Consider the following 14,785-nt stretch of genomic DNA (forward strand, 5'->3'; position numbering starts at 1 on the left):
CAGCTGTGTTTACTGACTGGCAGAAAGCATTCTTTGACTTGTAAGCTGATTAAATTTGACCCAGAAGTTAGAGAAAAAAAATGAATTCTGCTTTCTGTTAATCCAATTTATTATTTTTTTTGCTAACCATCCAGCATCTCACACACAGCAAGCTGAACAAGTGGGAAGGGTTTAAGGACATATTACAGCTTGCATTTAATTCTGCTGCTCCAAAGGGACAATGGCATCAAACCCACAGCACAGAACTGGAATTTTAGGAATTTCAGGGATTGCAGGAATTGCAGGAACTGCAGGAATTTCAGGAATTGCAGAAGCACCAAAGGAGAAGGGGCAGAGGTGAGGGATGAGCTGGTTGGGGTGGCTGTGCTGCTTTATCTCCCCCAGCCCCACAAACATTTAATTTCATTTAATTTCATTTCCCTCATTCCTTTTGGGATGTTGGAGTGGGAAATGCCCTGGGGATGGGGCAGTGTTTAACCCTCTCTTTTCCAGCAGCAAAAGCTGCTCAGGGCCATCCTAAACAGCATTTCTGGGGCTGCAAAGGAGTTTTTAAAACTCATTTAAACTGCATTTTTGACAGCAACACCTTCAGTGACCCCTCTGGATCTGGAGGGATGAAGGAGGCCAGGTGTTAATTAATGAGCTGTTTAATTAATAAGCTCCTGCATTAATTAACAAGCAGTTTAATTAACAACTGGATTTTCAATGCACAAGGAAATGGAAGAATGGAGTCTGGGCTCCAGGGGGTTTCTTTTGGAAATAGAGCTGAGCCTCAAGTTCTTGCTGCACAACCAATCTCCCAACACCTGAACTCCATTTTTTCATTGCTTCCTTCACCTCATTGTGAAGACCCAACTTTGTAAAATCCCATCCCATGAAGCTTGAAGCTGGAAGAAGAGAAATCCCTTCCTTGAGGTTGGAATTCCTGCACGAACCCTGGGGAATAATTCAACCCCCACCCCTGATTTTGCATTTCTTGATCAGCAGCTGGCTCAGAGAATAATTAAACCAGCTGTTCTAGGGGAAATGAGAGCTGCTGAAAAGTTGTTTAGGCTTGGCAGTAAATTCATCCAGACTGCAACTTGTCCTTCCTTTGCTGCTTCTCCTCATCAGATTGCAACTCGAATATTCCAGGTGTCAAGAGCCTTCCTAATGGCTTTTAAAAGTGAGGGATTGCTCAGTTCCAAAGTGTTAACCAGCTGAGTAATTCCTGTGCTCGTTTTTCAAGTGTCTGAAAGTGATTTCCCTGTCAGACAAGCAATAGGCAGAGAGGTTTAATTGTGGTTTTTGAAGATAAATGCAGGAAAATGGGAAATAGAAGAACATGGAATAAAGCAAACCTCAGCATCACCTGTGTTTTATGTTCAGGACACACTGAACATTAACCTCAATCCCTTCAGGGATTATTCAGTGCTGTAAATCTGTGTCATTGTCCTGTGTAAAACACTATTTCTTGACTTTTTAAGGGTTGTGACCTGGAGAATTTTACCTGCTCCTGATTTTAAACACTTCACTTCAACTGCACTCATGATTTCCCAGACCCCAGCAGAGATATAAAGCTGGAAATCTCTTACAGGACCTGCTTCACTGCCTATTTATTTCCTTTGGTTGAAATATCTGAAATACTGTCAGGATAATTTAAAAATATCCCATTGCTCCCCATATAAAAATGCTTGAGATGATGATTAAGTGCTAGAAATGAGATTGATACCACTTGATTGCTGTGTAACTTCAGATATTTAAAATTCCCCAGATTTGTGCATGCAAATGCTCAGCCCTGTAGCTTTATTAGCAGCAAACAGGATTTGTTATGTGAGCTGTCAGCTCCTGTGATCTGTGCATTCACTCAAAGGCTCTTTGCATTTGAGGCAAGTGCAATTACACGTGTAAAGTGCAGAGGAAAATGGATTAAACAGGTTTGGAACCTCTCAGGAAAAATTATCCCGTGTACATTCCAAGCCACCCTTTTCAGAGCAGCTAAAATAAATTCTGTTTATTTTAGAAGTGCATTACAGTTGCCAAAATTCCACTCCAAAATTCTCAGGGGTACATTGGTGATTTTGGGAACTGAGGCATCTCAGAGTTCATGGATAGCACAACCAGGATCAGCCTCCAGAAATTTTATCAGCAACATCTCTATAAAAAATTAAATTTTTGTTGTTTAATATTTTTTTTGCAAGGCCCTACAAAGATTTGCTATCCACCTGCAGCAAAGCTAATTGAAAGTCAGGCTGGAAAATTGTAATTAAACCCAAAATGAAGGCAGCCATGCAGAGTGTGGCAGTGACTTAAACTGAAGGATCTCAGCATTTTTCCCAACCCAAACAAATCCCAAATCCATCAGTGGCACCAGGGGATGGGGATCAGCTCCTGCACAGGTAGTTGTGCAGCTAATGACTGGAGATTGTTAATTAAAGCTTCACTCAGCAGCTGCATGAGCTCTGACCCACTCCCCTGTGCCTCATTGGTGCTCTGCTCATTAAACCTGCACCCCTCATTAACTCATTAACAGCTGCAGGATGCAAAGGGGGGGACCAGAGGCAAGTTAATGTCTCCTGGTTGTGTTCAGAGCTGGGCTGATCATTTTTTACAATCAGCAGAGTGGTTCTGTCAATGAAAAAAAAAAAAGAATATTAAAAAGAAAAGAAAGCTAACAGGAATTAATATTCCCCAGCAAATTGCTGCTCTGCCAGGTAAAACTCATGCTGCTCTTGGCTCTAATTCCCTGAACCAAACCTGCCCTTTCTTCTGGTTTAATACAGGAAAAACCCTCTATTTCTTCAGCCCTGTGTCTCTTCACCAAGGTTGTACCACCCTGAACATGGACAGAAAAACCTGTGGAAAACCTGGAATGATTTCTGGGTTGATGCCCAATAATGAGCTGCACACAGGGATGAGTGTCAGAGGGATTTGTCCCCAGCTCTGCAACCTGCTTGGGCCAGAGGAGCAGTTAAAGAGGAATCCTGATGCTATCAATCTCATTTTAACACTTAATCATCATCTCAAGTATTTTTATATGGGAAGAAATGAGATATTTTTAAATTATCCTGACAGTATTTCAGGTATTTCAACCAAAGGAAATAAACAGGCAGTGAAGCAGGCCCTGTAAGAGATTTTCAGCTTTATATCTCTGCTGGGGTCTGGGGAATCATGAGTGCAATTGAAGTGAAGTGTTTAAAATCAGGAGCAGGTAAAATTCTCCAGGTAAAACCCCCAAATCAGAGCAGTGCCCTTTTCCAGGCAGTTCAGCTACCTTTAAAAAATGACTCCACTTGTAGAAGTACCAGAGCAAAGGAGTTAATTAACAGGGCACTTAATCACATTTCCTGGCACCAATACATCAGCTACAGGTGTCATTTCCATTAACATCCTCCAATATTTATATTTTCCAGGACTCTGTAAAAGTGCTGTTAATGGAGCTGAGAAGAAGAGATCATTTTCTTGCTGCAGCCAGTCTGTGATTAAGCACTCAGGCTCTGGTAACAAATGAATGCAACAACCTTTAAATCCTTTCCATACAGACAAATTAATGCATTTCTCATAATAATATTGCTGGGGATCCAGACAGGCCAGTGCATCTTTGTGACTTTCCCTGCATGAGTCAGATTTACACTGCTGCACTGGGGGAAAAAAAATAAGAGAAAGGCTGGGATGACAAGTTGATAAACAAGTTAAAATAATATAATTTGCACTGTGCCATTGGTATGTTGTCAGCACTCTCATAATTCCAGAAATTACTGAGGATAAATCCATTCCAGGGGGTCCCTGTGAGGAATTGGCAGGGCAGAGCCACCCAGCCCTGCCCTGCAAGATGAAAATCTCTGTCCTGGTCCAGCACTGCTGCCACTGAAATTGGATGTCAGTGTTACAGTCCCATCCTAATTTCCAAATCCCTTGTGCTAATAGTGCTTAAGCCTTAATTGCACATTTAATCATCAGAATTACAGAGTGGCTGGAGGAAGGGTGGGAAAAATGCAAAGACACCAGAGTAAATCAAACAGCAGAGGGAGAGGAGAAGTCATTTTCTGTTTTGCAGAAAATGTTAAACATGTTTTTCAGCCAATGGTGAAATGAGATGCCTGGAAATATCAGCTTGGTGCTGCTGAATGCTCTGTGCTTACTGGAACTAATTATCTACAAATTTATCTGTTTATCTACAATCTTAAGGACATGCTGCCATCAACTAAAGCACTAAAAACAAAACAAAAATGGAGCTCTGGACTTGGATTTTTCTGTATCTGGCTAAGTTTTTTTAGAGCTCTGTATACCAAATATCCACCTCACACAAGAAGTGTTCTGTGTTTGAAGGAAAAGATTTTTAACTTGATAATTAAAATACTTGACTGCAAACAGAAAATCCATCTTACTTGCAGGTTCTCTGAACCCTGAGTGTCAATGAACTTGCTAAATCACTCCAGTCACCAAGGAAATAAAAGTGACACAATTGGTGAAATAATGAACTGAAACTGGGAGCTGGGATGGTGATACTGAGATGTCAGAACTGCAGTTCCCATCTCAGTGCCTGATCTCCTGCAGCACAATTATTTTGAGAAAAGTCAAAATCAGATTTTAAAACAGTCCACAGACAATAGTGTAATTCTTACTCCAGGTAACCATTTATTACTGACACTTCTTCTTCCAGTGGAAGTCTTTTGGTGGCTGGGTAATGTCTGAAAAATGAAACTCTGATTTCATAACTGAGCTGCCAGCTCCAATCACTTTGTTAGAACTGGGCAAAAATACATCTCCTCTCTTCAGAAAAAGTTCTGCTTTTCTCACTGGAAAGTAATTTGTTCAGCAAAACTTTAAAAGCTTTTTCTAAATAATCCAAAGGTATGAAGCTGCCCAAAAAAGAGGATGAAGGACACAATCCAGCCCCATGCCTGACAGGGGGAATGGCTTATGCTTTTGTATCCAGCTAAATTCTGCACTCTACACCCAGAAAATCAATTCCTCCTCTGGTTTAACTGCCACCAACCCCAAATTGATACTGCAGGGAAAAACCTGGGTGATGGATGAGGATGGGTTTGGCCTTTTGGCTGCAATCTGTGGCATGACAGGATGAGCAGCTCTGCATCACCCCCAGCCCAGCTGGGAATGGCTTTCCCTGCTTTCCCTGGATCCCAGGGACTCCTGAACTGTCCTGGGGCTTTCAGAGCTCGGCTTTGGTTCCAGCCACCAGCTGCTGCTCATCCCAACCCCAGCAGAAATTCCTGTTGGGAATTCCCAGCTCTGTTGCCATCACCTGCCTGAGCTTGTGCTGCTCCTTTTCCTTCAGGATTTTCCTGCCCCTGCCCTGCTGACATTTCCCCTCTTCCAGTTCACCAAACACCACCAGGTTTGGAATCTACACTTGTCCTGCACTGCACATACACCAGCCCAGGGAAGCTCTGGAATGATCCTCGTGGTTTCAGTTCCCTGGAATCCTGATGTGCTTTAAAATGATTTAAAGGAAAGTTTCTTCCTCTTGAATGCACTGGGTGTTGAGCAGATGAAATCTCTCCTGAGCCCTGTGAATTATCAGTAGCAAAGCTGTGCCTTCTTGTACAGAAAATCAGATAAAGAATCCACTTTGCAACCTTTAATTAATCAACAGACTGGTATCATATTGCTCCAAGCTTTATGTCTCAAAAAGAAGCCATGGGAGATGGACAAGCTGTGCTAATGGGATCTGACAGCTCTTTGTCCAAGAGAACAGCCCCAATAATGTATTTAATGTATTTCCAAACAGCAGAGATTTCCCTGGCTGACATTTGCTGTGAGTTCAAATGACTAATGACAGGCTGGGGTACAAAATGACAGGGATAAAAGCCTCTGATCCCAGCTTTATCAGGAGCCCAAAGCCTCTCAAATCGAGCTCATCAGCAGCTTCATGATTTATTTTGTTTTGTTTTGTTTTGGTGGGGCACTGATCAGCAAATCAATGGAACAAACTGACAGAGAGGAGGTTTGGATGGGATATTGTGAATAATTTCCTCCTCTGAGGGTGAGGAGGCTGCTCAGAGGAGCCTGTGGTGGTTTTTCAGAATTTATAAATAATTTGTAGCTTTAACAGTTGCTTAACTTGGTTTAGGCACAGAGCAGGTTTGATTAGGGAGTTAAAGCAGCTCAGAGCTGCATGCAGAGCCCTGATTCCAGCCCTTTTCTCTCTCTGACTTTTCCTCAATGTTGAATATTCCTGGGCTCAGCTGGACACAGGAGCTGTGATAAATCAGGCAGCCAGGGCTGAGTGTGAACTCATGTTCATGCAGCCCTGGTGGGAGATAAAAACCCTGATAAAACATGGCCTGAGCCCCACAGGCGTGAGGATCCCACACTCTGCACCTGGGGGTTTGCAGTCACTAGATGGAAATGCAAATCTGCATTTAGATATTTAGAAATCTATCTTCAACTGTAGAGCTGGCAAATTCAATAAATGTAGGAGTAAAAGAAATTCTGCAGTTGATTTTTTCTACCACTTGTCTAAAATCAAGTATTGTGCCTGCAATGTGTCATTAGGACCCAAATTCTTCTACAGTATCTATCCCTTTAGATCAAAGCAGTGAATTTTAATATTCCCATTTTTAAATTGTAATTTTTAATATTTCTATTTGTCTGCACACATGTTGCAGCAGCATTTTCTGCAAAAGTCAAAGTCAGCTCCTATAAATGCCATCCTGAACATCTCCAACTCACCCATGACTCTTCAAGAGCTGAAATGATCACTGAAATTATTTGAAAAACATCTGAACACATCTCCAACCCCTACAAACAGGGACAAGATTTAGTTTTAAAAGTTTCCCAGAGGCTGTTTGATCCCTGATAAGTTCAACATTGATGCTGGGAGACATTTTCAGAAACAAACCAAAGCTCTTCTGGCTGAATTTTTAACAGCAAGATTAAAAACTGGGGGATAAGTGCTTTCCCAACAGCAATGGAACTGAAAGTTGGATTATTTTCCCTTCAAGTGTTATAAAAAGCAGTGTTGGAGTTACCAACATGTGTGTTGGAATTAATAATTTTCCTCTGAGTTGATTGTACCCAAAGGCACCAGGTTTTATCTGGTAAATAAATAAATATTTGTGTGCTGTAGGTTGTTGGTCAAAGGCCAGGCCTTACCCAGGAGCTTGGTTAAATTCAGACATCCCAGAGACAGCAGAGATTTAAATCTAAATAGAAATTTTAAATCCCCAAAGCTGTGCATTGTAAGTCTGCTGTTTGGTACAGAAGAAGTACAAAGCACCCAAATTTGGGGATTTGATGGAATTCTGGACTGGGCTTGAAGGGTAAAACTTGGCAGGCTCAAAAACTCCACTGAAGGTTTTTCCTCACTTTGCTGGGCTGTGCTGAAAATCCAACAGGGATTTTTCCTTAAGGAATGGCTGGGAGCAGTCCTGGCCTAGCCTGGAGTCCAACACTGAGCACATCCTCATGTTCTCCTCATGTTTATAATTTTTTATTCCATTTTTTATTCCACCTTTTATCAGCTGGATGAAATTCTCCCTAGTGCAAACCAAATTCCATCTGCTGCTGGGGGAATCCTGTGTTTGGTGTCCTGTGCAGCCCCAGTTTAATTACAAAATAATTTGGTTTTCTGTGTGACTCATGCAATCTAAATAAAGACAAAGCTGGTTGTAAATAATTTCTGTCAGGCCTTATTATATACATTAATATTTTTTTTTCCTCTCTAGTGAATCAGACTATTAGAATAACATTAGATAAATTATCTGAACCACTGACTCATGCAAACCAAAACTGCTCAGTTCTGTTGTTCCTACAGAAAATGTGCCTTCAGTATTCAGAATTCAGTCTCTTTTTGCCCTTGGATGTGATTTCATGATCAGAAAATTATCAGTGCTTCAGCCACACACCATTTCCTGCAATTACTGAATAATTATGCACCACATTTGTACTGTGGAGTGGAAAGGGATCCCAGGTCTGCTCTACAAACTGGGGATTAACAAAGATTCCACTGGAGATCATCCTGAGGAACATTTGTGTGTCAGAGATGCAGAATCACAACCAAGCCCTGGAAATACCTTGAGTACAGGAATTTAATCCCACTGTGTCTGACAGAGGTTTTACAAAGTTTGAAAAATCTCCTTGACAGCAGGCACTAAAGTGAGCTGAATTTCACCTGTATTTTATTGCTTTAATTGCTGCAGCCCAGTGAAAAACCAGCCATGGGTGACTCTGTGACTTGCAGAATAAAACCTGGGCTGAAATTGTATTTTAAGACAAAAATGAAGCTGAATAAGTGATTCCATCAGTAAGGGATCCTCAGCCCAGCACTCTGGGATTAAAGAGCAGCACTTGGGGACACATTTCATCCTCCAGGTGCCTTACAAATGTCATTTTTTACCAACACAGAGAATGGCAATAAATTCTTGCCATTGTGACCAGGATATTTAAACATTTCTATTGCCAAGTGCACCTGAATGATTCAGGAGGTGTTCAGGGTTTGGTTCATGGGTCTCTATTATAATTCTCTTGTTCAGGTAAAAGAAACTTTATTAGAGATAACAGATTCCAATCCACCAAAAATAAAAAGTCCTTAGAACATGAGGTGCTGAACAAAGTGCCAACTCAAAAACAATTGCAAATCTTCACGGCAGGAAGATTATTAAAAGGCAAAACCAAGATGCTGTCAAACACTTCCAAGCAGCTGATGGACCATCTGCAAAGTCACTTCTACAATGACAACTCCAGAATAAAAAAAAAAAAATAAAAAATGTTCCCTGCACATTCTGCTTTCCACATCTAAAAATACCAAATGATGGCTTGGCACAGGAGCTCTGCAAATGACAAAAATTCAGAGGCTGAGCTGAAAAATTCTGAGGTGGAATGATCTGCAAACACAATTGTCCAGAGCACATGAGGAAATTGGACATCCCAGGTGCAAAAAGCCCTCACATTTTTGTAGCAAGGACTAAGCCAACAGGAAAAATTAATTACATATATAAAACCCTAAAGGAAGAGAAAATAAGAGGAAAATCAGATCTGTGGCTCTGAACATTCTTCCCTAAACACCAGCACTGTATTTATGGCCAACCCCAATTTTAGGGAAGTTCTCCACACCCTGCTGTGGCAGGAGAGGTGGAAATAAATCATCTTTAAGGTCTCCTCCACTCCAAAGCATTCCAAACCCCTTTTTATCTCCCCACAGTGACATGCTGTGGTCTAGCTGGAAGTGACAATCATTTGAAATCCCTGCAGAGCTGGGAAATGCTCAGCACAGCAATTGAAGGATCTCTGCAGCCAAAGCTTCTCCCCCAGCAGTGGCACTGCCAGCCTGGTGTGGGCTTGGCCAAAATTGGCATTCCCAGATCTCTGATGCCACCTGCTGGGTGCTCCTCGTTCTGGGTCAAACTCCAGCAGTTCTCACCTGGAAAAAACAGCCCTCTTGTATTTATTTTGGTTTTTAAGCCAATTAAGACATTTAAAAATCTCATCCTAGTGATGGAGGCCCAGATTAGGGTTGATGCTGACTGTGACAACAACTGTGACACCAATTTCTTAAATAAAAATGGGTTTAGGAACTGCTCAGGAAAATTAGAAATTAAGATTCAACACTGTGACTTGCAGCATTTTTTGGGATTCCCAGACACAAAGCAGTTAATGAGGGAATAGGGGGGCTCCAAAAGCTTTTCCTCACTGCCAAAGTGAGCTTTAAAGAGCCTTTGTTTGTCCTCTGGCAAATTCCTGACAGCTGAGGTAAAGTACAGAGGAATTAAAAAAATAAAACCTGAACAGCATCACTCCCTCATCATGTCCTGTATCACACAGCTTTCATCCAACAGCCACTCCAAAATTCCCTTTTTCTACCTGTTTGAAACCTTTTCATGAGCAGAGAACAAGATCTAGGAGACTCCAATACATGCCTGGCTTTATTGCCTTAATAAACAATGCAAATATTCCAATCTTGATGTTTTACCAACAATGTGAAGTCAGTGTTTTCCTGAATAAATAAATAACTGCAATAACCAACATAAGAAAGTTCTTATTAAATATACAGAACTTTACAGGAAAGTAAAAAAAAAAAAAAAAAACCCAAAAAAAACACCTGACCAAGAAAAAGAAAGGAATGGATTTTCTTTTCTCAAATGTAATTGCAGCACTGTTATCAAAACATTTAATAACCCAAGAAAAGCTGGGTGTTGTGTTCAGCAAAGCTTTAACTGTCCTCAGCCTCCAGATTGATGTTATTTCCAAACTTTGCATAGAGCTGAACTTTGAGGTCAGACAGCACCCTCTGGATCGACTCCACTCGGGACTCCAAGCCTTCAATTTCCTCTTGTAAACTCCTCTGAAAAAGACAAAATAAATAAACATCAACCAATTCTGTGCAACAAACCAACACAGCACCAAGAGAGCTGCCTCTTTTCCAACTCATTCCCAGGTCTGGCTGCAGGATTTATTGCTGCAGTGCCTTTGGAGAGACTCAAATCCTAAATGCAGCAGCAATTTTAGCCTGTGGGAGCTCCAAGGATGCCCAGATCATGCCAGGGCAGTGCCAGCACACAGCCAGGGCACTCCAGCAGCTCCAGACAAACCTTTGCCTCCTCCAGCATCTCCTGGGTCTCCTCCAGGGAATGGCTGATGAAAACATCCCCAATCTGGTAGGGGATCAGCTGGGAATCAGCATCATCCAGCAGCACAATGTCATCACAGGCATCCTCCAGGTTCTGCAGCTGTTTCTGTTTGCCAGGACACAGAAAGAGAAAGGAATTTTTTCAAAAATTCCAAATCTTTTGTAAAGCATTTCAGTGGACACAGAGCAGGATAAGGAACTCAGGATGGATTTTGGGAACAAGCCCCAGCCACCACTAGGATAATTCATGGAACAGCTCCAGAGCTGGAGTTTAGCAGCAGGATTAAATTCAAGAGAACTTTAGCACTAGAAATTCCTGGTTAATAATCATTATATCTCATTAACACAATAATTAACTGCCTAAGCAGTGAAATACAGCTCACTAATATCTGATATACTTTTACCATTCTATATTTCCAAAGCATCAGAACCCAAACATTACCTCAACTCACAGTAACTCACTGCTGCTAATTTTCTATGTTCCAGCTGAAAATTAATTCAGGCCAATGAAAAGTTAATGACACCTGAAGCAAATATACCTTTTTCACTTCTATTTCTTCTTTCAGCTCTGTGATCCTGCTGGTATTTCTTGCAAACTTGTTAATTTTCTGTTGATCTTCAAAGGTGACATTGACATCTTCTGCAGCCTGCAAAGAGGAGAGGTAAAAATGATGATTTCAGTTCTTACATCAACTTGAGTCCAAGTGCAGGGATATTCCTGTGAAGGGTCTGGAAAATAATCTGACAGTCACAACATGCTGCTTATGCACTGGCTGCTCAAAGTGCCTCTTCAAGGACATCAGAAATATCAATATTTAGATGGGTAACACCCAATTAAAACACTGGGCAGCCACAGCATCCTAAAGCCAAAGGTTTCCTTGACACTGAGAGGAATTGGACACTCTGCTCTGAGTTTTCTCTGGAGAGAGAATGTTAACAGTTAGTTAATGTGGGGTAGATGTGAGTATAGAAGAGGCTGCAGTGGTGAAATGGGGAGGTTGCTTTGGTCTAACATGAGGTATTTTGAAAGAATGGGGGTAGGAAGGTGAGAAAATCTGCCCCACTTCCCTCAGATTGCAAAAGAATTTTAAAATTCTCATCAGAGGATTTGCCATAGGTCTCATTAAGATCTTTTCTGCAAAAGATGAACACCCTTGGAAAAGATTCTTTTTCTTCAACCTCCACCCTACTGCAATGCTGGTGCAAGAAGGGCAGACACAAAGACCTGCATTCCACAATAAATCACCAAATTTTGGGAATGTCACAGCACTGCCACCTGCTTCACCACAACTGAACCAGGAACAATTCCTGTGCCTTTTGCTCAGTGGGATCCAGGCTGAACCTGGAAAACAGAGCAGATAGTGACAGAATGGCTTCAAACCAGTGAAACAATGGCTTCAAACCAGTGAAACAACGGCTTCAAACCAATTAAAACAATGGCTTCAAACCAATTAAAACAATGGCTTCAAACCAGTGCCAGAATGGCTTAAAACCAGTGACACAATGGCTTAAAACCAGTGCCAGAATGGCTTAAAACCAGTGAAACAACGGCTTCAAACCAATTAAAACAATGGCTTCAAACCAGTGACACAATGGCTTCAAACCAGTGACACAATGGCTTAAAACCAGTGCCAGAATGGCTTCAAACTAGTGACAGAATGGCTTAAAACCAGTGTCAGAATGGCTTCAAACTAGTGACAGAATGGCTTAAAACCAGTGTCAGAATGGCTTAAAACCAGTGCCAGAATGGCTTCAAACTAGTGACAGAATGGCTTCCAAGTGCCGGAGAGGAGTTTTGGGTGGGATATGGGGAATTCCCCGAGGAGCTGTGGCCGCTCTGCATCCCTGCGGTGCCCGAGGGGACAGTGCGAGGTGGAATGACGGAATTAGATGAATTTTAAACTCTCCCAAGCCAAGCCGCGATGATGATTCCGTAGTTCCCCACCCTCTCAGAGGATGTTTTCCCCTCAGATGCAGCCTGGCCTTGCTGTTTGCGAGGAGCCCAACGCCCTCAGCCCCTCGGCTGGAACCGGGCCGGCCTCAGCTCCCTGCCCGGCCCGGAGCGCAGCCGAGGAGCTGAAACCCCCTCGGGAGGGATGGAACTCCGCAGGAAGGGACCGAACTCCGCCGATAAAGCACCAAATCCTGTAAAAAAGAACCAAAAATCCCCGGGCCCGTCCCGCACTCACCGCCTTCTTCATGGTGGCGGCCATGTTGCCGCCGAACCATCCGCCCCTCGCGCAGAGGAGGAGCGGCGGGCACGGGAAAAAGAAAAAAAAAGATGGAAAACTGCAAGAAACGGTCACATCTCTGTGAAAATCGGGATTTGTCTCTTTTCGCAGCGCTCTCAGCGCGGCGGGATAGACAGAGAGGCCTCGGGACACGGAGTGAAGGTGGAGGCGCCCCCGCGGTACTTGGTACGGTCCGAGAGAGGCGGATCGGGCAGCGGTCCGCCAGGGGGCGCTGTGTGCCGGGAATGGCGGGATGGGGGAGTGGGGAATGGGATAATGGGATCGATGGGATCGATGGGATAATGGGATCAATGGGATGATGGGATCGATGGGATCGATGGGATAATGGGATCGATGGGAACAATGGGATAATGGGATCGATGGGATCGATGGGATCGATGGGATAATGGGATCGATGGGATCGATAGGATAATGGGATCGATGGGATCGATGGGATAATGGGATCGATGGGAACAATGGGATAATGGGATCGATGGGATCAATGGGATAATGGGATCGATGGGATCGATAGGATAATGGGATCAAAGGGATAATGGGATCGATGGGATAATGGGATCGATGGGATCAATGGGATCGATGGGATCGATGGGATAATGGGATCGATGGGAACAATGGGATAATGGGATCGATGGGATCGATGGGATAATTGAATCGATGGGATCAATGGGATAATTGAATCGATGGGAACAATGGGATAATGGGATCGATGGGATAATGGGATCGATGGGATCAATGGGATAATTGAATTGATGGGAACAATGGGATAATGGGATCGATGGGATAATGGGATCGATGGGATCAATGGGATAATTGAATCGATGGGATCAATGGGATAATTGAATCGATGGGATCGATGGGATAATTGAATCGATGGGAACAATGGGATAATGGGATTGATGGGATCAATGGGATCAATGGGATAATTGAATCGATGGGAACAATGGGATAATGGGAGCGATGGGATCGATAGGATAATGGGATCGATGGGATCGATGGGATCAATGGGATCGATGGGATCGATGGGATCAATGGGATCGATGGGATCGATGGGATAATTGAATCGATGGGAACAATGGGATAATGGGATCGATGGGATCAATGGGATCGATGGGATCGATGGGATCGATGGGATCGATGGGATCAATGGGATAATTGAATCGATGGGAACAATGGGATAATGGGATCGATGGGATCAATAGGATAATTGAATCGATGGGAACAATGGGATAATGGGATCAATGGGATAATTGAATCGATGGGAACAATGGGATAATGGGATCGATGGGAACAATGGGATAATTGAATCGATGGGAACAATGGGATAATGGGATCGATGGGAACAATGGGATAATTGAATCGATGGGAACAATGGGATAATGGGATCAATGGGATAATGGAATCAATGGGATAGGATCGATGGGATCAATGGGATCGATGGGATCAATGGGATAGGATCAATGGCATCAATGGGATCGATGGGATCAATGGGATAATGGGATCAATGGGATCAATGGGAACAATGGGAACAATAGGAACAATGGGATGGGATAATGGGATCAATGGGATCAATGGGATCGATGGGATAGGATCAATGGGATCAATGGGATCAATGGGATCGATGGGATCAATGGGAACAATGGGAAAATAGGAACAATGGGATGGGATAATGGGATCAATGGGATAATGGGATCGATAGGATCGATGGGATGGGATAATGGAATAATGGGATAATGGGAAAATGGGACAGGATCAATGGGATCGATGGCATGGCATGGCATGGCATGGGATAATGGGATAGGATCAATGAGATCAATGGGATGGGAGGGGATCAATGGGATGGGATGGGATCAATGGGATGGGATGGGATGGGATGGGATGGGATGGGATGGGATGGGATGGGATGGGATGAGATAACGGGATGGGATAATGGGACACTTAATTCTATGACATTGCCCAAAATAGA

At 42.9% G+C, this 14,785-nt stretch overlaps 1 protein-coding gene across 1 annotated transcript; it reads right to left on the reverse strand.

Moving 5' to 3' along the window:
• Window positions 1–9,848: 9,848 nt before the first annotated feature.
• Window positions 9,849–13,044, reverse strand: PFDN4 (prefoldin subunit 4). Its single transcript, XM_079321963.1, has 4 exons — window positions 12,760–13,044; window positions 11,110–11,217; window positions 10,533–10,676; window positions 9,849–10,285 (listed from the first exon to the last, which is right to left on the reverse strand). The coding sequence occupies exons 1-4, from the start codon at window positions 12,781–12,783 to the stop codon at window positions 10,154–10,156; spliced, it is 408 nt and encodes a 135-aa protein (XP_079178089.1). The 5' UTR covers window positions 12,784–13,044; the 3' UTR covers window positions 9,849–10,153.
• Between the last annotated feature and the right edge of the window lie 1,741 nt (window positions 13,045–14,785).

Source organism: Erithacus rubecula, assembly GCF_903797595.1.
Source record: "Erithacus rubecula genome assembly, chromosome: 18".
Classification (NCBI taxonomy): domain Eukaryota; kingdom Metazoa; phylum Chordata; class Aves; order Passeriformes; family Muscicapidae; genus Erithacus; species Erithacus rubecula.

Bases quoted from the DNA above. Each gene is read 5' to 3' on its own strand.
- PFDN4 (XM_079321963.1), bottom strand. From the start codon at position 12,783: ATGGCCGCCACCATGAAGAAGGCG. The intron at 11,218-12,759 runs GTGAGTGCGGGA...TCCTCTTTGCAG, and splicing joins CCGCCACCATGAAGAAGGCG to GCTGCAGAAGATGTCAATGT. The intron at 10,677-11,109 runs GTATATTTGCTT...CCTGGCAAACAG, and splicing joins AAGAAATAGAAGTGAAAAAG to AAACAGCTGCAGAACCTGGA.